This window comes from Triticum aestivum, chromosome 1A (assembly GCF_018294505.1).
Source record: "Triticum aestivum cultivar Chinese Spring chromosome 1A, IWGSC CS RefSeq v2.1, whole genome shotgun sequence".
NCBI lineage: Eukaryota > Viridiplantae > Streptophyta > Magnoliopsida > Poales > Poaceae > Triticum > Triticum aestivum.
In genome coordinates this window covers 453,606,028-453,630,597 of record NC_057794.1, presented here as the reverse complement: position 1 = coordinate 453,630,597, position 24,570 = coordinate 453,606,028, and the positions used below count along the sequence as shown (strand labels likewise).

The 24,570-nt window shown below is 48.4% G+C and overlaps 2 protein-coding genes across 2 annotated transcripts; both read right to left on the bottom strand.

Moving 5' to 3' along the window:
- Positions 1 to 430: 430 nt before the first annotated feature.
- LOC123055658 (uncharacterized) lies at positions 431 to 2,329 on the bottom strand. Its single transcript, XM_044479576.1, has 3 exons — positions 1,663 to 2,329; positions 1,454 to 1,566; positions 431 to 1,335 (listed from the first exon to the last, which is right to left on the bottom strand). Exons 1-3 carry the CDS (start codon positions 1,818 to 1,820, stop codon positions 1,223 to 1,225), a joined length of 384 nt encoding a protein of 127 aa, XP_044335511.1. The 5' UTR covers positions 1,821 to 2,329; the 3' UTR covers positions 431 to 1,222.
- A 195-nt stretch (positions 2,330 to 2,524) lies between these two features.
- LOC123055646 (uncharacterized) lies at positions 2,525 to 4,149 on the bottom strand. Its single transcript, XM_044479571.1, has one exon. The coding sequence runs from the start codon at positions 4,061 to 4,063 to the stop codon at positions 2,909 to 2,911; it is 1,155 nt and encodes a 384-aa protein (XP_044335506.1). The 5' UTR covers positions 4,064 to 4,149; the 3' UTR covers positions 2,525 to 2,908.
- Positions 4,150 to 24,570: the final 20,421 nt, after the last annotated feature.

Here is a 24,570-nt window from a genome sequence, read left to right as displayed (position 1 = left end):
CTAAAATGCAAAGATTACACAAGTGGAATGAAACAGAGCTCAAAATTGGTGCTTCAGTTCAGAAAACCCAAGTGTAAAGTAAAGTTACTTACTTTCGCAAACATTTCTAACCCAACTTTTGCCTAATTTTCTCGTTTGGTTACCCAACTTAGCATTGCTTTCTTAGCGCCTTTTTCTAAGAAAATTATAAAATGATCTCAGCACTTCGTAGCTTAGCAAAACTTAGCGTCTCGGTGTATGTATTATACAATTATTGAGATGTAAAAAAACAAAACCTTCTTTGTTCTTTAACTTCAGCCATGCAAAAATAGTCTTCTTGAAGACTCTTTCAATTTCTAAGACATACTTCCTCCGTCTTATAATGTAAGACACCACACTGGTGTCAAAAAAAGTCTTGTATTATGAGACAGAGGGAGTAATATATTCTGTATTCAGACGGAGCAATACCTAACCGTCTCCATCGAAAATCGGAAAGCATCTAAACGCAAGGAGGGGGCGGGGAGTAGTACCAGTTAGCACTGCACGAGGAATGTCGGGTCACCGTCGATCTACAATAGTGTAAGGTGGGCAGGAGCGTGTCTCACAGTTGGAAACGGCTACTCCTCATCTGTCCCAACTTGTCTCTCTCAAAGCAAGTTCATGAGATTCTCAAGTGACAAGACCATTTGGCAAAGTTCATTCTGGCTTTGGAATCCCTGTCAGTCTGGTTGAGTGGCGCATTTGCACCTAACTGGTTGTTGCCACGTCCAATTCATGAGATGCCACTGGCGATCCATATCCTGACGGAGCTTATGTTGCAAGGCTAAGCTACCGTGCCTTTTCTTCAAGATGTAGCCGTCGCAACTCGTCCGTAGGCCGTAGCATCGCAATCCCAAGGCTCCCGTCCACCTTATTTTGGCCGCCCTTTCTTGGTTGAAATCTCACCTAAAATCCTTTTGGTCAAGTACTCGTGCCGTGTCGGTCAGGCATGAAAAAAGTCAAAAACACTTGCAAATTGACAAAAAGATAAGCGGGGGGCTATTGTTAACTTGCACGGGTGGTTCAGTTTGATGCATAATAATCTCTGCAACAAGGCAACTGCATCCTCACGTATATAAGTGGGTCATGAGAAGTTCAGAGGGTGTTTTGTCTGACCAGCAGCAGCATGCTCCTAAAGCCAGAGCGCTTGGAAGAATTCCATTTCTCAGATCAAAAGTCTCCAGGACCAGGGCCCGTTCCATTCTCATTCAAATGAAACGCAGAGCAGCCAGTTGGAGGAATTCGACATGTTAAAAGCTCTAGATGCATACTCCGAACTTCCTGACGCGTAAGGCCTCTTGTGTGCACTTGCGCACCCTGCATATGATGATCCACTTGTCATTAGCTGGAGGTCAGAGAATGATTCCTCGCGCCTCGGTTCAGTGGACGACCCAGTAAACAAATTGGTTTTCTGGAGATCATATCAGTCGTTTACCTCTTATTATATCCGCTTGTTCTGTTCCCTTGGGCTCGCTAGCTGCTTCACGAAAACTTGCCTCAGCATCTCGAGCATCAGACGCTAGTGTCAAAAAGGTGTTACAGATCCCCCTGCAAAAAAAAAGAAAAAGAAAAAAGAGGTGTTATAGATTATGGAATAAGAAGAGACGCAAACTACAAATAATCGTGTGCCCCAATGAATTTGACCTCAGTTTTTTACTTCCTTCCATATCAGCAATAATCCAAGTCCTTATCCTGATGCCACCGTTCCTCCTGAACATGCTCCACCGACCACCACAGTCCCCCAGGTGGAGATTTCCCATTCCACCAGAAGAGGAAGCCCCCGTTCTCCACCGCACTAACATGAATTTGAGGGCATGAATCGACTGCCAATCCTGGTATCTAGTTTGCCTATTCGACTGTTATCTAACATCACAGGTATCCGGTTAAATTTGATTCAACATAAGTTCTGGAAGCTCATTCAGGAGAGATGGCACAACTGGGCATTGATAAGGCAAATTCCAGTTTAGTGCAGGCGTCTACTGCCAACCATTCTAAGCTCTTGGTTCTTCCTCTTGACTGAACCAGGCCAATCTTCACTAGTTCACCTTCTTCTATTTCCTGTATATTATTTGCTCAACTATACACACACTAGGATCTTTTCGTACTTTGTTCCCGGTCAAGAAACAAAAATGCTCGACTGCATGCAGTAATGCAGAAGAAAACAGACATGTACTACACTATTTGTTAGATACCAATTTTGGTATTCTTACAGGGTGCTGTCTTTGGACGTACTACCTCTGTTTATAAATGTATAAGACGTTTTGGCAGTTCAATTTAGACTGCCAAAACGTCTTATGTTTATGAACAGAGGGTGTACCATATACAAAATAGAGACAGAATTACACAAAATTTACCATGTTCTTACAAATGAGTTGTCTTTGGCAGGCTGAAAATGTGGACTTCCTTTGATTTCATCCTCCTGTTCCACATCGACCACTTGAGATCAAACTCAGCCAAGCAAGAACAAGATTTCCATGAGTATTGTGCAAATATGTCAAAAAAGAAAAGAGTAAAACGTTATGGCCTCACTGCATCCAAATGACTGTTCATTAATGAGAAACATCCATTTTCAATTCATGTTACACATTCTGAGGCCTGAAATTAGAATTACCAATGATCATTGCTCAACAAGTTAGCTTCCAGTTAATGTTTTATTACACTACAAGCTTTGATGACCACCCAGTAGCTCGAAATTTGTTCTTGCATAACCATACTCCTTGGCAGTCTTGTTGCAAGAGCAACACCAATCTTGCGAAAGCTGCCTAAGCAAATCCTACCAAGAACAAACATTGGCCAAGCAACAGAATCTCCAGAAAACTGCCTAAGCAAATCCCACCAAGAACTGCATAGGCCGATGACATCAAAGGCTCATCTTCCTGGGCGGCTGTGGCTACTCCAACACACTGAAGCCCTCGAAAGGGATCTCTCCGTTGAGAGCCCGGACGACATCAGGGATCTCGTTTTGGTGTGGCTGCACATACACCTGCAAGAACCTTTTCGTTTTAGCCACGAGGACCTTGCGCAGCTGATGATTCCCCTCTGGCTTCCCTTCCTTCCTCAGCAGTGCGAGCACCGCACACCTCCTGCGATGGCTCTCCAAGCTCCGCACGAGCATGCTCGGATAGGCCACGATATCTTCCAGGCTCAGACCCGCCTTTCCGACCAAGAATCCGACATTTTCCTTCATCTTCTTCTCTGAGATAGCCATCATGAGTGGGCACCGCCGCAACATTAAGGCAACATTGTCCTTCTCGAAGCCAAGGCTCTGGTAGAGTGCATACTTCCTCTCCAGTGTGGGGGTCTTCATCTTGGAAATGATGGCAAATGTGTGGACGAACATGGACTCGCCGGGTTCGATGCCGACGTCCTTGACGGCCTGGACAATCTCGGCCAAGCGGTGGGGGCCCTGCATGATGACGCCGGGGTGGACGGCGACGAGCTTGGAGACGTCCTCCGGGGGCAAGCCGTGGACATCTCTTAGTGCGGGGAGCACGAGGTTGACGGTACTGTTGGGGCTGCAGCGGACAACGAACGGCATCTGGCGGAGCGCGGTGACGACGCGGGCATTGGAACCGAGGAGCTCGCGGAGAGATCCGAAGAGCGGGGCGAGGTGGTCCTGGATGCTGCGGTGGAGGACGACGGGGCTGAGGGAGACGAGCCTGGGGAGGAGCGGCGCGTTGATGCCGACGGAGGCGAGGAAGTCGAGCTTGGGCTGGAGTGTCTTGACGGGGTCGGAGACGAGGACGATGGGGAACTTGCGGACGGTGGTGGATATCTCGGCGTCGGTGAAGCCATACCGGCGGAGGAGGTCGAGGACGGCGTCGGCCTGCGCGGTGGACTCCGGGGAGGCGAGGCGGATGGAGTCCGCAGCGCGGGCGGCGGTGGCGGGGGAGAGCGCGCAGGTGGATTCCAGGTAGAAGACAGTGGGGTCGGCAGCGGCAGCGTCGGAGGTGGTGGTGGTGGTGGTGGAAACGGCCGCAGTGAAGTGGCGGAGAGGGAAGGGGAAGGGGAAGAGGCAGAGACGGCAGCGGCCGGCGGACAGCATTGGGACCCGACGACGGGAGGGGACTGGCGACAGGGCAAGGCCGGTTAGGGTTTATTTTTTTTTATTTTTTTGAAATTTCTTTTTGGATGGTGATTTTTGGGAGGTTTGGGGATTTACTTCATCTACAGGTGGACCTTTCAAACCCCCTCAGGGCATGGCCAATGCTACACCGTGGACAGATGCCCCCCACGTCGACTCGGATGGTCCAAAATGATGTATGATGTAGCTTGCAGAGGCAAGCGGGTTCCTGCAGAGGAGTCCGGCTCCTCCCTGACAAAAGAGGAAAAAAGGGAGAGAAAGGAGGAAAAGTGTAGACATGCATGAACTATGTATAGTGTGTGACCTTCAGCCATCGCTGGGGAGTTGAGTAATTGCTGGATGACGAGAGATAAAGTGCAGGCCTAATGAGGCAGCCATGCGTTGGGTGGTTATGACCTCACGCTGATGCTCTAGCACGTTTATCTACGTGGAAAGGCTGAAGCAGCATCAAGGTGATGCCTCCATTGTACATGCCCTCATACGCTCGTGCGAGGCCGCCCGGTCACTAGCCGTTCACGTTTATTCGACCGGGACGGACGCCTCAAATGTCCGGACTGATCAGCACCCCTCATATCCAGCCCAAATATGAGGCAGATATGGGGGCGCCTGGCGCGCTCGGGCACGCCCGCCACGTCGTTCTGGCGGCGGGATCCCAACCGGAAAGGCCCAGAAACCCAGCGGTCCGACGGACGCAGCGTCCGTCGCCGCGGTGTTAACGCCGCGTGGCGTCGCTCCGGCTCGCCGTCCAAGATCAAATCCGGCTATTTAAGCCAACTGACGTCCCGCAACCCTAACCCATCCACATTCCCTCTCTTCGTGTCGCCAGTCCGAGCCCATCCACCTCCTCCCTCTCCCGCTCCGGCGCTCTGCCCACGGTCCAACGCTCCGCCCACGCTCCGGCACTCCGCCATGGTCCGGAGCAAGATCACCTACTACACCATGCTGACGTCAGAGCGCCGCTACAAGATTCGGCAGGAGATCCGGGCAAGGCAAGCCGCGCGCGTCGCCCGCATCGCTGTCGGGCTGCCTCCGGACTCGCCGGAGCCGGAGGAGGAGATGGATCCGATGAAGGTGGAGGAGGCGGAGCAGCAAGAGCCGGAGTTGTCGGAGTAGCAGCTGCTGGGCTTCAACATGGAGCAGGCGGAGGTGGACACTACAAAAAAAGACACATCCATGACATTTTGGGCCAAACGCATTTTTTTCTGTCATACTTATGACACTTTTATGACGATAATTGTGACAAAACCCGGTATCATCATAGATGTGGTGGGGTCCTACTTCTATGACAAAAAATCATGACAGAAAATGGGCTTTTCGTCCTGGGCGGGCCAGAGACGCATCTGCATGACATTCTTTGGGCCGTCCATGACGAAAAAACCATGGTAGAAGCGAGGGCGCGGAAAATATCTGGGAGTCCTCGATTACGGTGGGTGGTCGGGGGCCGAGCGATGTGCATTTCTCTCGTATGTATGCGCGTGTGTGCGAGGCGTTGGGCTCTAACTGAACCCGAGCGATCGATCGATGGCTGTTAACTGAACCCGATCGAGCGATTCCTTTGCTACTGCTACTAACTGAAGCCGATCAATACTGCCTCTGGATGAACAATGAGCGTTGCGGGAGGGGGGGGAGGGGGTGGATGAACAGTTCCCGGTGGAGGTGGATGAACAGGACCCCGTGGTGTTGCCTCTGGATGAACAGTACCCCGATCGATCGAGCCGGTTGGGGCTGGATGAACAGGACCCCCGTGGAGGGCTGGATGAACAAGACCAACCCATGGAGGGCAAGATGAACAGTAGCCCGTGGAGGGGTGGTTGAACAGGAGCCTGTGGAGAGGGCTGGTTGAATAGTAGCCGATGGAGTAGCGTGCGGTGGAGGTTGGATGAACAGGAGCCCGTGGATGAACAGTCGCAGGTGGGGGTGGAGGAGGTCGACGATGGATGAACAGTAGCCCGTGGAGGCTGGAGGGGGTCGACGGTGGAGATGAGCAGTATCCCGTGGAGTCCCGTTTTGCGGTACGCCACACCCCTCCCGATAAACAGGACCCCCGTTTCGACCGTAGCGCTCCAACACAAGTCTGTTTCCTACGTTTTGCGGTACGCCACACCCCTCCCGATCAACAGGACCCCCGTTTCGACCGTAGGAGGTCCGTTTTCTCCGTTTTGCGGTACGCCAGACCCCTCCCGATGAACAGGATCCCATTTCGAACGTGGCCGGTCGAACACAAGGTCGTTTCCTCCGTTCTGCGGTATGCCAGGCCTCGTTTCCATCGGCTGTTCCGTCCAAGCCCTCCCGATGAACACGACGACGCATTCCATTCCGACCCAGCCGGTTGGCTCCCCATGAACACGACGACGACGTTGTTTCTCCGTTCCGACCCAGCCATGTACACGAGCCCTGGCCGTACGTAAGCGCGAGTAGGCGTTCGAGACCCTGCCCGTATGTATGTACGTGGCCGTATTTTCTTTCTTGCACACTGGCCGCTGTACGTACATGTAGATGCTACGTGCGTGCCTCTACTACGACACATGCGCGCCTCTACATCGACCAGTATGTACGTACACGTTCGCGACTAGAATGACAATGCTACGTACGCTTCGACCAATGGTTCCCAACTGTCAGGCACTTCCTTGCATGCGAAGATGTAGCTGGTGGGTTCCACCAGTCAGCGGGCGAATCGTTTTTTTGCCCGGACGCACCTCCTTGCGTGCGAAGATGTAGCTGGTGGGTCCCAGCAGTCAGGGGGAAACGTTTTTTTGCAAAATATAGTGGCCCGTCCGGTGGGTCCCCGCTGTCAGGTGGAGGAATAATTTTTTTGCACGTAATAAGGAGGCACTTCCTTGCTGCGGCCGTGGACCCAGCTGTCAGCCTTTCCACGTACAGTCCATGTCCGATGAAAGCCATTCCTTGACCACGTTGACCACGCCGCGCCGAGAGCACCAGGGCGATGGATGACGGTGAGGCCTAGGAAGCGGACGACGCGAAGCCGGGGAAGACATGGCAGTGGATGCCCACGCATAGAGGAGTATGAGGGTTCACTGGTTCGCTTCGGTGTGAGGCTGTCGTCGCTGCAGAATAACAGGGGGTGTGGGTGAGTAGAGGGATGGCCTGGCCAGCGGTGGGAGTAGTAGGGGGCGGTGAGGCCTCCACCGCATCGCAGCCGGCCACGGGAGGCAGGAGCACGAGGCACGACCGGCGCTGATTTGGGCGGCTGGAGCAAGAAGAATAGAGGTTGAAGAAGCACTACAGTCGTTGAATGGACATCATATGGTCAGTGGAGCTAGAATCGTGCATATTGACTAAGTTGACAAAGCCCTCCGTCCTCGTCAACTTAGTAGACCCACAAGTCAGCCTGCCACTATACAGGGTCTCAGCTAGCAGGCGGAGTATTCACTTTTTTGTGCGTAATAAGGAGGCACTTTCTTGCGTGCGAAGATATAGCTGATGGGTTCAAGCTGTTAGCGGCGATAACATTTTTTCGCGAAATACAAAGACCCTTTCGGTGGGTCCCAGATGTCAGATCGAGGAATCATTATTTTGTGTGTAATAAGGAGGCATTTCCTTGCGTGCGGCCGTGGACCCAGCTGTCAGCCTCTCCATGTACAGTCCACTTCAGATGCATGTCGGTCGTTGACCACGTTGACCGGGCCGTGCCGAGAGCACAAGGGCGGTGGACGACGATGAGGCCTAGGAAGGGAACGACACGGAGGCAGGGAAGACTCGGCAGTTGTTTCCCACGCGGAGAGGAGTACGACTGTACGAGGGTTTACTGGTTCGTCTGACGTGCCGGAGAATAACAGCAGGTGTGGGTGAGTAGAGGGATGGCTAGGACAGCGATGGGAGTACGGTGGGCGGTGAGGCCTGCGCAGCAGCACAACCGGCCGTGGGGAGAAGGGAGTAGGCAGTCATGCTGGCGCTTGTTTAAGCGGCTGGAGCAGGAAGAGCAGATATTGAAGAAGCAGAACGACCGTTAGATGGAAATCCAACAGTCACTGCTTGTGCATCAACCTTTTTTTAGGAAAACCTCAAATATGTGGAAAACAACATACAACCCATCTGCCATTATTTCTAATAATTTACAGCCCATTTGCTAATTCTTAAGGTTTTTTTGAGCCATATTCTTTTTGTTAGCATTACAGTCCATATTGCGGCCACGGTTAAAAAATTATACGAAATTTTGCATATTTCGGTACGGTCCGAACTGTTTTTAATCCCGAAATTTCGAGTCACATTCAAACTAACTTTAAAAATAAATGTATATCAATATAAAATGCAACAAATTGTCCACGCATAAAAATCAATGCAATTTAAAATCTCAAATGAAAAAAAAAGAAATTTGAAACTAATTGCCGGTTTGATGTGTTTTAAAAATGTACAACTCATTTCTCATTACTGATAGGCCATTTTCTCGGCCAGCCGAATGAAGCTCTCCTCGTCTTGAAAGATTTGCAGCCCAACAGGCCTGACAAAGCGACTTACTTCGCAAATCACAAAAAAACTGGGTTGTGGCCATGGACCCAGCTGCGGCCGTGGACCCAGCTGTCAGCCTCTTCACGTACAGTACTCTTCCGATGGAAGTCGTTCGTTGACCACATTGACCACGCCGCGCCGAGAGCACCAAGTCAGTGGATGACGGCAAGGCCTAGGAAGGGGACAACGCGGAGCCAGGGAAGACGCGACAGTGGATGCCCACGCGGAGAGGAGTACGAGGGTTCACTGGTTCAGCTGCGGTGTGAGGCTGTCATCGCCGCAGAATAACAGGGGGTGTGGGTAAGTAGAGGGATGCCCTGGCCAGCGATGGGAGTAGTAGGGGGCGGTGAGGCCTCCGCCGCATCGCAGTCGGCCACGGGAGGCAGGAGCACGAGGCACGACCGGTGCTGATTTGGGCGGCTGGAGCAAGAAGAATAGAGGTTGAAGAAGCACTACGGCCGTTGGATGGACATCGTATTGTAAGTGGAGCTAGAATCGTGCATATTGACTAAGTTGACAAAGCCCTCCGTCCCCGTTAACTTAGTAGGTCCACAAGTCAGCGTGCCACTATACTGGGTCCCAGCTAGCAGGCGGGGTATTCATTTTTTGTGCGTAATAAGGAGGCACTTTCTTGCGTGCGAAGATATAGCTAGTGGGTCCAAGCTGTCAGCGACGGTAACGTTTTTTTGCGAAATACAGAGACCCTTTCGGTGGGTCCCAGATGTCAGGTCGAGGAATCATTATTTTGCGCATAAAAAGGAGGCATTTCCTTGCGTGCGGCCATGGACCCAGCTGTCAGCCTCTCCACGTACAGTCCACTTCAGATGCATGTCGGTCGTTGACCATATTGACCGGGACGCGCCGAGAGCACAAGGGCGGTGGACGACGGCGAGGCCTAGGAAGGGAATGACACGGAGGCTAGGAAGACTAGGCAGTTGTTTCCCACATGAAGGGGAGTACGACTGTACGAGGGTTTACTGGTTCGTCTGTCGTGCCGGAGAATAACAGCAGGTGTGGGTGAGTAGAGGGATGGCTAGGCCAGCGATGGAAGTACGGTGGGGCGGTGAGTCCTGCGCGGCAGCACAGCCGGCCGCGGGGAGGAGGGGGTAGGCAGTCCCGCCGGCACTTGTTTGAGCGGCTGGAGCAGGAAGAGCAGAGATTGAAGAAGCATGACGACCGTTGGATGGAAATCCAACAGTCACTGCTTGTGCATCAACCTTTTTTTAGAAAGGCCTCAAATATATGGAAAACAACATACAACCCATCTGTCATTATTCCTAATAATTTACAACCCATTTGCTAATTCTTAAGGTTTTTTTGGAGCCCATATTCTTTTTGTTAGTATTACAGTTCATATTGTGGCCACGGTTAAAAAATTATACGAAATTTTGCATATTTCGGTGCGGTCCGAACTATTTTTAGTCCCGAAATTTTGAGTCACATTCAAACTGACTTTAAAAATAAATGTATATCAATATAAAATGCAACAAATTGTCCACGCATAAAAATTAATGCAATTTAAAATCTCGAAATGAAAAAAAAGAAATTTAGAACTACTTGCCGGTTTGATGTGTTTTAAAAATGTACAACCCAATTCTCATTACTGATAGGCCATTTTCTCGGCCAGCCGAATGAAGCTCTCCTCGTCTTGAAAGATTTGCAGCCCAACAGGCCTGACAAAGTGACTTACTTGACAAATTACAAAAAAACTGGGCTGTGGCCGTGGACCCAGCTGCGGTCTTGGACCCAGCTGTCAGCCTCTCCACGTATAGTACTCTTTCGATGGAAGTCGGTCATCGACCACATCGACCACGCCGCGCCGAGAGCACCAAGGCAGTGGACGACGGCGAGGCCTAGGAAGGGGACGACATGGAGCCGGGGAAGACGCGACAGTGGATGCCCACGCGGAGAGGAGTACGAGGGTTCACTGGTTCGGCTGCGGCGTGAGGCTGTCGTCGCTGCAGAATAACAGGGGTTGTGGGTGAGTAGAGGGATGGCCTAACCAGCGGTGGGAGTAGTAGGGGGCGGTGAAGCCTCCGCCGCATCGCAGTCGGCCACAGGAGGCAGGACCACGAAGCACGACCAACACTGATTTGGGCGGCTGGAGCAAGAGGAATAGAGGTTGAAGAAGCACTACGGCCGTTCGATGGACATCGTACGGTCAGTGGAGCTAGAATCATGCATATTGACTAAGTTGACAAAGCCCTCCGTCCCCGCCAACTTAGTAGGCCCACAAATCAGCGTGCCACTATACTGGGTCCCAGCTAGGAGGCGGCGTATTCATTTTTTTGTGCGTAATAAGGAGGCACTTCCTTGCGTGCGAAGATATAGCTAGTGGGTCCAAGCTGTCAGCGGCGATAACGTTTTTTTCGTGAAATACAGAAGCCCTTTCGGTGGGTCCCAGATGTCAGGTCGAGGAATCATTATTTTGCACGTAATAAGGAGGCATTTCCTTGTGTGTGGCCATGGACCTAGCTGTCAACCTCTCCACGTACAATCCACTTCAGATGCATGTCGATCGTTGACCACGTTGACTAGGCCGCGCCGAGAGCACAAGGGTGGTGGACGACGGCGAGGCCTAGGAAGGGAATGACACAGAGGTAGGGAAGACTAGGCAGTTGTTTCCCACGCGGAGGGGAGTATGACTGTACGAGGGTTTACTGGTTCGTCTGCTGTGCCGGAGAATAACAGTAGGTGTAGGTGAGTAGAGGGATGGCTAGGCCAGCGATGGAAGTACGGTGGGGCGGTGAGGCCTGCGCGGCAGCACAGCCGGCCGCGGGGAGGAGGGAGTAGGCAGTCCCGCCGGCACTTGTTTGAGCGGCTGGAGCAGGAAGAGCAGAGATTGAAGAAGCACGACGACCGTTGGATGGAAATCCAACAGTCACTGCTTGTGCGTCAACCTTTTTTTTAGAAAAGCCTCAAATCTGTGGAAAACAGCATACAATCCATCTGCCATTATTCCTAATAATTTATAACCCATTTGCCAATTCTTAAGGTTTTCTGGGAGCCCATATTCTTTTTGTTAGCATTACAGTTCATATTGTGGCCACGGTTAAAAAATTATACGAAATTTTGCATATTTCGGTGCGGTCCGAACTATTTTTAGTCCCGAAATTTCGAGTCACATTCAAACTGACTTTAAAAATAAATGTATATCAATATAAAATGCAACAAATTGTCCATGCATAAAAATCAATGCAATTTAAAATCTCGAAATGAAAAAAAGAAATTTAAAACTAATTGCCAGTTTGATGTGTTTTAAAAATGTACAACCCATTTCTCATTACTGATAGGCCATTTTCTCGGCCAGCCGAATGAAGCTCTCCTCGTCTTAAAAGATTTGCAGCCCAACAGGCCTGATAAAGCGACTTACTTGGCAAATCACAAAAAAACTAGGCTATGGCCGTGGACCCAGCTGCGGCCGTGGACCCAGCTGTCAGCCTCTCCACGTACAGTACTCTTCTGATGAAAGTCGGTCGTTGACCACATTGACCAGGTCGCGCCGAGAGCACCAAGGCAGTGGACGATGGTGAGGCCTAGGAAGGGGACGATGCGGAGCCGGGGAAGACGCGACAGTGGATGCCCACGCGGAGAGGAGTACGAGGGTTCACTGGTTCGACTGCGGTGTGAGGTTGCCGTCGTCGCAGAATAACAAGGGGTGTGGGTGAGTGGAGGGATGGCCTGGCCAGCGATGGGAGTAGTATGGGGGCGGTGAGGCCTCCGCGGCAGCACAGCCGACCACGGGAGGCAGGAGCAGGCGGCACGATCGACGCTGCTTTGGGCGGCTGGAGCAAAAAGACCAGAGGTTGAAGAGGCACTATGGCCGTTGGATGGACATCGTACGGTCACTGGAGCTAGAATCGTTCATATTGACTAAGTTGACAAAGCCCTTTGTTCCCGTCAACGTAGTAGGCCCACAAGTCAGCCACCCACTATGGTGGGTCCCAGCTAGCAGGGGGTATTCATTTTTTGTGCGTCATAAGGAGGCACTTCCTTGCGTGCGAAGATATAGCTGGTGGGTCCGACCTGTCAGCGGGGGGAACGTTTTTTCCGTGAAATACAGAAGCCCTTCCCGTGGGTCCTAGCTATCAGGTGGAGGAATCATTATTTTGTGCGTAATAAGGAGGCATTTCCTTGCGTGTGGCCGTGGACCCAGCTATCAGCCTCTCCACGTACAGTCCACTTCCGATGGACGTCGTTCATTGACCACGTTGACCAGGCCGCACCGAGAGCACCAGGGCGGTGGATGACGGCGAGGCCTAGAAAGGGAACGACACGGAGGCAGGGAAGACTCGACAGTTGTTTCTCACGCGGAGGGGAGTACGACTGTACGAGGATTTACTGGTTTGTCTGCCATTGCCGGAGAATAACAGCAGGTGTGGGTGAGTAGAGGGATGGCTAGGCCAGCGATGGGAGTACGGTGGGACGGTGAGGCCTGCGCGGCAGCATAGCCGGCTGCGGGAGGAGGGAGCAGGCAGTCCCGCCGGCGCTTGTTTGAGCGGCTGGAGCAGGAAAACAGAGATTGAAAAAGCACGACAGCCGTTGGATGGACATCCAACAGTCACTGCTCTCGTGTGCATTATTTCTAATAATGTATAGCACATTTGCTAATTCTTAAGAATTTTTTGGAGCCCATCTTCTTTTTGTTAGCATTACACCCCATATTGTGGCCACGGTTAAAAAGTATACGAATTTTTTGCATATTTCGGTGCGGTCAACTATTTTTAATCCCGAAATATCGATTCACATTCAAACTATTTTGAAAAATAATTTATATAAATATAAAATCCAAATAATTTTCCACGCATAAAAATCAATGGAATTTAAAATCTTGTAATGAAAAAAATTTGAAACTAATTCCCGGTTTGATGTGTTTTAAAAATGTACAACCCATTTTGGGCAAACCGAATGAAACTCTCCTCTTTTTGAAAGATTTGCAACCTAGTAGGGCTGATAAAGCAAGTAGGCCTCGTTTGAGTATTTCTTTTAAAAAATAGAACTGGGCTAGCCATTTTCAGCAAGAGAAAAACACAACTAGGCTCATGATGTGGTAAACATAAGTAAAACCCTGGCTAGACGGGCCACAACCCCCACTCAGCCCCGTTGTTACCCTGATCCGTCGCTAAAACTAGTATAAATAACAACTGCTTGTTCCTTAAAAAAACTACGCGACCTGTTGGGTCCCTGGTGTCAGCCGCTCGTAGTGTAATTCTCTCGTTTATTGACTACGTTGACAATGGCGTGAGCCCCTGCTACCTCTTGAGCACTGCGTTGGTTTTCCCTTGAAGAGGAAAGGGTGATGCAGCAAAGTAGCGTAAGTATTTCCCTCAGTTTTTGAGAACCAAGGTATCAATCCAGTAGGAGGCCACACACGAGTCCCTCGCACCTACACAAACAAATAAATCCTCGCAACCAACGCGATAAGGGGTTGTCAATCCCTACACGGTCACTTACGAGAGTGAGATCTGATAGATATGATAAGATAATATTTTTGGTATTTTTATGATAAAGATGCAAAGTAAAGTAAAAGGCAAAGGAAATAACTAAGTATTGGAAGATCAATATGATGGAAAATAGACCCGGGGGCCATAGGTTTCACTAGTGGCTTCTCTCAATAGCATAAGTATTTATGGCGGGTGAACAAATTACTGTTGAGCAATTGACATAATTGAGCATAGTTATGAGAATATCTAGGTATGATCATGTATATAAGCATCACGTCCGAGACAAGTAGACCGACTCCTGCCTTCATCTACTACTATTACTCCACACATCGACTGCTATACAGCATGCATCTAGAGTATTAAGTTCAAGAGAACAGAGTAACGCTTTAAGTAAGATGACATGATGTAGAGGGATAAACTCATGCAATATGATATAAACCCAATCTTGTTATCCTCGATGGCAACAATACAATACGCGCCTTGCTGCCCCTACTGTCACTGGGAAAGGACACCGCAAGATTGAACCCAAAGGTAAGCACTTCTCCCATTGCAAGAAAGATCAATCTAGTAGGCCAAACCAAACTGATAATTCGAAGAGACTTGCAAAGATAACCAATCATACATAAAAGAGTTCAGAGAAGATTCAAATATTGCTCATAGATAAACTTGATCATAAACCCACAATTCATCGGTCTCAACAAACACACCGCAAAAGAAGATTACATCGAATAGATCTCCACAAGAGAGGGGGAGAACTTTGTATTGAGATCCAAAAAGAGAGAAGAAGCCATCTACCTAATAACTATGAACCCCTAGGTCTGAAGTAAACTACTCACACTTCATCGGAGGGGCTATGGTGTTGATGTAAAAGCCGTCCGTGATCGATGCCCCCTCCGGCAGAGCTCCGGAAAAGGCCCCAAGATGGGATCTCATGGATACAGAAAGTCACGGCAGTGGAATTAGGGTTTTGGCTCCGTATCTGGTAGTTTGGGGGTACATAGGTATATATAGGAGGAAGGAGTACATTGGCGGAGCAACAGGGGGCCCACAAGGGTGGAGGGCGCACCTAGGGGGGTTAGGCGCGCCCCCTACCTCATGGCCTCCTGGTTGATGTCTTGACGTAGGGTCCAAGTCCTTTGGATCACGTTCATACCGAAAATCACGTTCCCGAAGGTTTCATTCCGTTTGGACTCCGTTTGATATTCTTTTTCTGCGGAACTCTGAAATAGGCAATAAACAACAATTCTGGGCAGGGCCTCCGGTTAATAGGTTAGTCCCAAAAATAATATAAAAGTGTATAATAAAGCCAAATAATGTCCAAAATAGAATATAATATAGCATGGAACAATACAAAATTATAGATACGTTGGAGACGTATCAGCCCCAGATGTCCAACCATTAGGAGGAACCATATTTTGGGCTTGTAATATAGAGGCACTTGCTTGCGTACTGCCATGACGCTGGTGGGTCCCTACTGTCATCTTCTCCACATGCAGTCATCTCCTTGTTCCTCTCGGTTGTTGACGATGTTGACAACGCAAGAGGGCGGTGCATCGCGCACGGCTAGCGAACCAAGGCCGCAAGGCGGAGGACGACGGCGAGGCCTCAGACGGAACTAACAGGAGCCGTGGAAGATGCGCCGGTCCAGTCGTAGGCGAAGGGGAGTACGAGGGTTGACTGGTTCGGGTGCGGGTACATGTTGGGGCTGACGTCGCCGGAGAATAACAGGACGTGTGGGGGAATAGAGGGAGGGACTGGCCCACATTGGAGGGTACGTACGGTAGGGCGGCGGAGGCGCAGCCAGCCATGGGAGGCGGGAGCAGGCGGAGCCGACTGGGTGGTTTGGTTTGGGTGGCTAGAGGAAGAAGAAGACAAGAGATAGAAGATACATGACAGATGTTGGATGTCAATCCAACGGCTGGTAGGCAGAATCGTTTGTTGACTGGCTAGTAAGTCGACCCCACATTGGATAGGCTTTTTCCTCACGGGTCCCAAATGTCAGAATCCAAATCTGTCACGGTCATGCATCCCTTCCTATGAAAATTTACAGCCCATTTGATGTGCTAGTTGGAAATAAGTTTGTGGGTGCTGGTGGGGGCTAATCACTTGGCTTCTGTAATGCACAGTGAGCTCAAGCAGCCGGTGAGAGTGATGTTATTTCCCTTGGTTGGGATTTATTAGTTGTTACAATATTTCACTCTAAATTAAACGACTGGCAAGCCATTTGCCTTGCTTCAAAGAAAATATGACAGTCATAGCCGAGTTGAAAAGGGCAAGAACATCTAACTCCAGCTTACAAATTGTACAAAAGCACAAGGGTTAATTGTTCATCAGGTTTAAAAAAACCAGGTTGAAAAGGGCAACAACATCTAACTCCAGCACTGTTTTCGGCACTCACAGTCAAATGGATCGGTCAGGTCCATAGAATGAACATCCTGGGTCGTAAAATTTACTGGATTATGACCACAATATGTTGTAAATAGAAGCCCGGCATGTTCAGAAGCTCTTTTGCCCACCTGAAACTCCTTTTTTTTTCTCTTCCACATACCCATCCATCAAAACCATGATGCTGATAAACTTAAGCCTGATGGACAATAGTAACCTCGCATTCAGCAGGAAGAATGTGACAAATCTAGTGTTTGCACGGTTGGCTACATATCGTTCTAGCGTTATTGTCTTCAATCGAATCTCATGAGAAGTGAGAAAATCCCGATGCTTACGAATCCACCGATTGGTTATAACTTTCTTACCCCGTCCTATTGCCTAAATAGACATGAAGATTGAAAACAGTTAAGGTCTAAAAAAGGAGTGTCGAAAGAGCAACAGCTGAACAATTAATTCTAGTACACTATATGCGGGCTTTCAATGTGCGTGAAACTATCACCTTTATATACAACTTCTCTAGACATGGAAAGCATTGCAGAAAGCCACTAATCTTGTTCAGATCAAAACTATTCATTTGGATATATAAGATCTTGACAGAATCCAGCACCATTGATAGGCCATCCATGGAGAAACTCTTCATTGAGCATAAAACATAATATTAGTACAAAATGTGTACTCCAAGATGACATATAACTTATGCGTAGAAATTTAAAATACAGCTTATGGTTACAAGTGTAGATGATAATGTAAAGTACCTGAAGAACTGTGGAGCCAAACACCATATTGAAATGAGCACAGAGATCATGTATTACACGATGGTCTCCAGTTTAGGCGCAGAGAGGACAGTTATTTGCAACGATGAATAACTAGAATCAACGATCAACCTTTGAAGTGAAGGGGCATCTTGGATGATGAGCTGCCTTCCGTCAAAACAAATTCCAATTCTTACAAGGTTAGGCGACTTTATTTGGAGACAACCGATTCTAATTGTGAAAACAAGCACCAAGCACTCCAGGGTAGGGCAACTGGAGTGGATGATGCTGTGCAATGAGGCCTCCGATATACGAACCCGCACAAGTGAAAGTTTTTTCAGAAATGGGAGTCAAAGGTTTAGTACCCGATTGTCTGGTAGGTTGTACAGTGCAAAGGTGGCGGTGTGGAGAGAGGAGGAAAACCGCGAGATGGACATCGGTGCTAAGGGCACATGTAGATGGCGTTCGGTATCTGGTAGGTGATTTCCAAGGGAATAGTAGAACTCAAGCAGCTGTAGTTCTGTGAATTCAGGGGATTTCAGCCAGGCGTCCATCGTGCAAGGCATGGTATGCTTGCTCGTGTAGCATGACGGGATGCAGAAGCTTTGAACGGAGCCCTGGTGGGAGGAGATGATGGCTCTGGGGATTTCAACATCATTGAATAGAGATAGCTGACAACAGTCAAGATTAAGGGGCACGGCGCGCCATAGAGGGCGCCACCGAATTGAGAGGACTTGGGTGCAACAGCAATCCTTGGTGGGGAGAAGTGAGATGATCGCCCCAAGGACGGCGTCCGGGAGATCGCTGATGCGGTCCACCCGAGATTCTACGGGTTCCTGGGATCCGGTGGGGGCGAGGTCGCCGCTTCTCCCTGCACTGCCGGGTGCGGGATCTACAACAGGCATCGCCGCTGGCGGGAGCCTCATCTTCTGGGTGCTGGGGTCAGCCGACTGCATTTTCCTCGAGGGCGTCGCGTCGCGCTCACGAATTTGAGCAGAGTAACGAATGACGAGCCTAGTTGTAGTGCGAGTGAAGAAGGGGAGATGGGGGTTTTCTGTAGTAGTGAGGAAGAAGGGGAGCTGGGGTTTTCTGTAGGAGTGAGGAAGAAGGTGAGGAGTTTGGGGGTACGAGTGGAGCGAGCTGACGTGCGGTGGGTGGGAGTGAGGAGGAAGAAGAAAACCCAGGATTTTTGGGGGCGGTGTGTTGGGTGTGGGTAGCGCCTCTCATTCAGTAAATATATGGACTTTTGAATTGATTTTAATATTTACTAGGGTGGATGGGTTGTTTTGTCTTGGTCCCAGAGAAACAATTACTACCAGTACAGTGGAGACAGTCTACAGCTACCCAGAAAAACAATTACTACTAGTACAGTGGATACAATACCGCTTCCGGCTCCTCCTAGGTCATCGAAACGTCTCCCTCTACTAAATGTGGTTATACTTTTGTTCACCGACATGCAGGCCATGCAGTGCGCGGGCCCAAATGCCATCCATCAAATTAGAAGGCAGTATGCAGGCGGAGAGTCACCCCGGTCGTAGCGTGGCCATAACGAGCCATCGTATCACAAAACCCCACCTCCCCGCAGTCTAAGTTTGATGGACGAAGCAACCATCATTTCACTCTTCGCTGAATCCCCTTCTCCCTCACCATCTTCAAGAAAGGCAACACTCGCATCTGCCATTGTTCTTCTCTCGCAATGAAGGGAAGGTAAGCGGATCCGTGATGTTGGTATATTTTCATTCTGAGAAAAAAAGAACTTTTGCAAAGCAGTAACCGATCTTCACTCTATTTTTTGTTTCATTGTCATTGCGATTGTGTTTTCCTTTTAGTGGTCTCCTAGTATTCGTTAGTTTCATGATGGACCAAGGAGAACCAGGCAAAGATCTGCCGATATTGGAGCAGACGCGGGAGGCTGATCCCCACGAGGCAGAGAGCTCCAAGAAGATGGAGGCAGCCACCGAGCCGACCCCAGATACGCTCACGGCCACTACTGAGATGGTCAACGCCCCGTTTGAGGTTACAGCCCCCGTGGCACTGCAGGAGCAGTTTTCCCCCCTTCAAGGATGTGCCCCCTGCTGAGCTGCCCAAGGTGATTTTCTTCTTTGCCGATCTTGATTGTGGTTTTTCATCTAAATATGTGGTGATGAATAATGCAAAATTCTATTAGCTTTGATGCCATGCTATACATAGTGGTTTAAATAACTTGTGTTTCTTATACTGGAAAGTAATTCAGGATTTGTTTATGTTTCAATTAGAGCCCTGATGCAGACAAGGATTGTGTGGTTGTACATGTCACTCGCTATGAGGCGGATGACCTGAATATACGCACTGGGAAAATAGAGTTTTTAGGCTGTTGGATCCTGGAAGCCATTTGCGCTTATACCAATGAAGAGTTGTATTCCAGCCTCACTGTTGTCAGGCGTGTTGTCCAGGGTGTACTGAAGCATAAGAAGTTCAAAGCTACTCCTTCGTTTGTGAGGCATACTGTTCTTGTCAAGCTTACGCAGGAAGATGACATGGCATGCCTCCACAAACAAGTTTATGAGTGGCAAGGCCACAAGGTTTTCTTCATGAAGGTTCACATGATTGAGCTGCTGCCGGACGTCCTCGGTGATGTTCATGGCAAGGTCCGTCTTGTGTCCAGCCCAAATTAGATCGAGGCATGAAATACTTGCCCCAACTAGTGTTTAATAGTAATTGGGATTCTGTCTAATTATCCGAACCTTGCCTGTTATCGAGCCCTCTGGGGCTAATACACTGTTTGAATCCGTCTATGGGAACTGCTGCTACTTTTGTGTGCCCGTGAATCATCGTAATTGTTGCCGAAACAGATGCGTCCTCACTAGTTTTATCATACGATCAGTGTGTGTTTTGATGAAATAGAGTACTCGTTTGAGAACTGTGTGCCGACGTATACATAAGTACTTGTAAACACTATTGGTGCTACCCCACTTGTAAGTAGTTGTGCAAAACATGGCACATTAGCTCAGCTCGCTTCAACACTAGGCTATCGACCAACTAAGAATCAACAATCTGTTGTCTGACATATAAGCAAGCATGTATCTTGTTACAGTGGTTTATGCAGTTAACTGAGGCCACAATGTAAATTCCAAACGTTCACACGCTAGTCCAGCGTTCATGTGGAACACTCACATTAAACTCGGCTTCATAAAAAACTTAAAAAGCATAAGTTAAGCAATTTTATACATCTCAATGATTCATAGACCATAAAAAACATATACTAGTTCACAGCAAAATACAAGGTTGTGAGAAGGTTTACAAATCAGGAAAAAACAAGCAAGGCTTCTCTGAGCAAAGGGCCTCCCAACAGCTTAAATTTTCTGGAGTTCACTCTGTTTTTTTCTTGTTGCCACCATCCAAGGTTAGGTTCTCTCATTCCAGAATAACCAATTATAATTGTATTCTCAGCTGGAATGCTGAACTGAACCATGTAGTGTACTGACCAGCTGAAATTCTTGTGCCTTCCACTAAATTTAAGCACCGCTATTTACAGACATAAGCAGACCACAATGCCTCTTGTTCGCGTACCTGTCCAAAAAACTGCCGTGCAACCGTGCCAGCTAGTCCTCGGTTCATGGATGAACTGGTAGAAAGTGCATTCTGGACTAGGATGCAATTATTTTCGCTCGTCCCTGCACTGCAATCAGGAAGTAAAACGTATGAATCAACTTCTTTTATATTGTGTTGGTCATTCTACCTAGTAACTACCAATGTAGGAATACCTGGAGGACGGGTGGTTAGACGACGGCAACGAGGGATAGCCATCTCATTTTGCGTAGTTCTACTAAAACTGAGGTGTGTGCTTTTGATTGCGCGGATAGAAACGATACGGAGACAGACATCCCGAAACGATAGGGAGACACACATCCCTGTTTGCGCAAATACGAAATACGGTTATTTAAACAGTGACAGATATTTGCAGTGGCATATGATTAACAGCAGCATCTATTGTGTTATAATTGGCACTAGATTGACAGCATGAAAGTGTCCTTACGTAAGTAGCATCACATCACATCAACACTACCACTAGATTAACATGCAGAACAATAGCATTAGTATTACTGTCATGAGAGTAGCACATGGTCAGTAAATGTGCAATCAAATTTGTGCAGTTCCACTGGGATGAAGCAATGTTAGCGGTGTGAGGTTTAAGTGGTGAGGCAGATGTGGTTGCCGAGAGCGGCAAACACTCAGGCAACATGTCTGCATTTGTCCCATTTTTTATCTCCTCGGCGACATTTTCCTATGTGAGCACAGGAAATCTAGACCTGCTCATTCTCATTTGCGTTGTCCCCTAACACCTGCCACTTTCTTTCCTTTTTCAACCAAGAGATAGGTCCACTTCCCCCACTCTTCGCCATCCACCATGCTTTCTTCATCTTTTCAATCAAGAGACCGGTTGGGTAGCCAGTATCTACCACTTTCCCTCGTTTCCTCTTAGAACCAAGTCCTAGATTCATGCTACATCTTTCCCACTTTCTTCCCTGTTTGAACCAACTCTTAGAGTCGACTGTATGAACTAGCTTTACATCCAATAATAGTAAAAGTCTAGGTGGCTTTGGAACAATGGATGGGAGTAGAAAAAGATCCACACGAAGCCAAGTGGGGAGCTGGGGCAGTAGAGCAAGGCATGTTTCGAAGGAATATATACCCGAGGGTCATCGGCATGTGGCAAAGACGGCGTCAGGAGGCCGCATCTTGTCCATAATACCGCAGGGAGGAAGAAGGGGTCGGAGGCCCTCCGGAGCCGGCGCTCTCTCAGAGAGAACGGCACGGCCGCCGATCGGGACGCGCGGGCAGCCGTTGGTCTCCTCCCTCGCCGCCGCCGACAGCGTGAACGATGCACCTACACCCCTGCTCTGGTCGAGGTTGTCCGGCCGGATTTGTGACCAGTCATGAGCTGAGAGAGAGTGTGACCACCTATGTCTTGCTTAGATCTGGAGAGCATGAGAGAGTGAACGAGAGGAACCCTAGTAAAGCAAGCACTAAGGCTCCTGCTTATATATATAGTGGAGTGATTTTATTGTACCAGGTTCAAAAAAATGCGCTCCTACGTGTACCCGCGAGTGGGTGTGAGAGAACTAGTGCGTGCGTGCACCGCTTCTCTTTGTGAGAGTACAATATACTATTCCCAAAGAACATTCACGACAAGAGTAATAGTATAAGTGTGTGACGTGTGAGCTAAAATAAAATGTGCGCGACATCTTTTATTTTTTAGAAGTTCTGAGGGTAGGGTGTGAAGAGCACATATGTGTGTGACGTCTACCTGCAGATAGACGGTGGGTGCGAGAGGACTCGGGAGGGTGCATGTGCGTGAGAGAGAGGGGGGCATGCGTTAATGCAATGCATGTGTCCGTAAATCATTATCCGACAAACATTCGCCACAAACCTTTTCCTGACGAACACCATAAGAACCGTTAGATTGGCATCCGACAATGTCAGTTTTGCCATGTCATTTAACACAACAGCCACTCCTCCTACACACAAATCTTCCACGTGAGTGTTAGCAACTGTCGTATGCTCCCTCCGTTCCAAAATGCAGTGCATATAGCTTTATTGAAAATTCGAACCTCGCAAAATTTTACCGGGTTTTCGTGTACCAAATTGCACATGTAGAATACCCTGTATATATCATTTCATTCATCTTCGAGAGGTAACTATAAAGATGGGTGAGGAGTCTACAAAGAAAGACCATCGTATCACTTGCGGCAATTTCAACCATCCTTTGGTGTGGAGGAATATAATAGGAACTCTATATGATATTTTTTTAATAGGATTTTTTCCTTTAGAGCCAATTGGTTCATAGGAATAGATTCATATACTTCACATTTCAGAGGAAATAAACATGATATCATTTCTATAGCTTTAGAGCCACTTGGTTCATATGAATGGATTCCTCTCATAAGTTCAAAGGAAAATAAACATTAGAGTATATTCAATAGAAAAGTTCCTATGATATGAACCAAATTACATCTCTTTTCTAATCCCTCCTCGTGGGAATTGAGATACATGTCATCTCTAGATTCAATAGAAAAGTTCCTATGATGTCAACCAAATGACATCTCTTTTCCAATCCCTATTCATAGGAATTGAGATACTCCATGTCATCTTTTTCCCTACAACTTCCATTTATACATCTTCTATTCCTAATTAGCTAGTACAACCCACTAGTAGCTTTTTTCCAAGACATGCAACTATGGCACAAGAACTATATAGTGTGCGAATAACTTGAAAGATGGTCGCTGGATGAAGCTAATCCGACAGTGCAAAGATGGCAAATCCGAGCACTACTGGCCATTGGATATCATCAACATTCCACCAGATCTGCCACATGTACAATTTAGAAGACTTCATGGTTGAACTTAAGCATAATGCACAAACCTCAAAACACAAGCACTTATCCTTTGTTCTAGAATCTTCCGTATCATAATTGATTTTTTTTCTAAATGAATTGCCATTATTTGTTTTTTACTTTATGCTTTACAATGCACAACCCCATGAATCATAACATTTTTATAAAACTAATTGATTTTGAATGAGATGAACTATAAGAACTAAACGAACATCTCCATCATGCATATATGACTCAAAGCTTTACATGCTATAGTGTGTATTTATTCATAATTTGGTTTCGAAATCTCATGCGTTCAATGCATGTGTACCTTTCTAGTTTTGAGTAGAGTAGCAAATTTCACGCGGCCCCGGGTATATAAAATGCAGGGCCCATGCATCATTGCCTTTTGGCCGAACCTACGTCCACAATTATTTGTACGTACTATATCTCCACTGGTCCCCAAACCCAAAATGCTGCCTCGTTCCCCTAAAACCAAGCAGCCCACACATATTTAAGGCGTCGACTCAAACTCAATCCCTCTCCCATTTACTACGACGTGGCCCCGCACTCCCTAGTAGTACTCCTACAAACCCTACCGCCGCACGCATCATCGGTTTTCTTCAAGAGGATGCGGGAGAAGCCCATTTGTAGTGGAGGCGCTTTCAAAAAAAATGATCTGTAGTGGAGACCCCTACCCTAGGGTGCCCTAGGTAGCTGCCGCACACATCATTGGTTTTCTCTTTTCTTTATGCTCTTGCTCCCTAGAGTGAATTGATGGTTGCTTCGTCCGTCCAACTTAATGCGGGAAAGGTGGGGCTTTGTGATTTGACCCCTCATTGCTCATTTTCTACTACTGCGGTGCTATGACCAGGGTGCCTCCAATTCCAGCCGCTGATCCGAACTGTAATTTGGTGCATCGCACGTGGAACAAGACGGTGGATGAGCCACATGTCGGCCAAAGGGGGCCTGTTAAGTGTGTTGCCATTTCGTGTGCGGACTGACCCTGCTTGAGTCGCTATGCCAACACGACAGGTGCAGCCTACCACTTGGTTTTGCTCCTTGGTG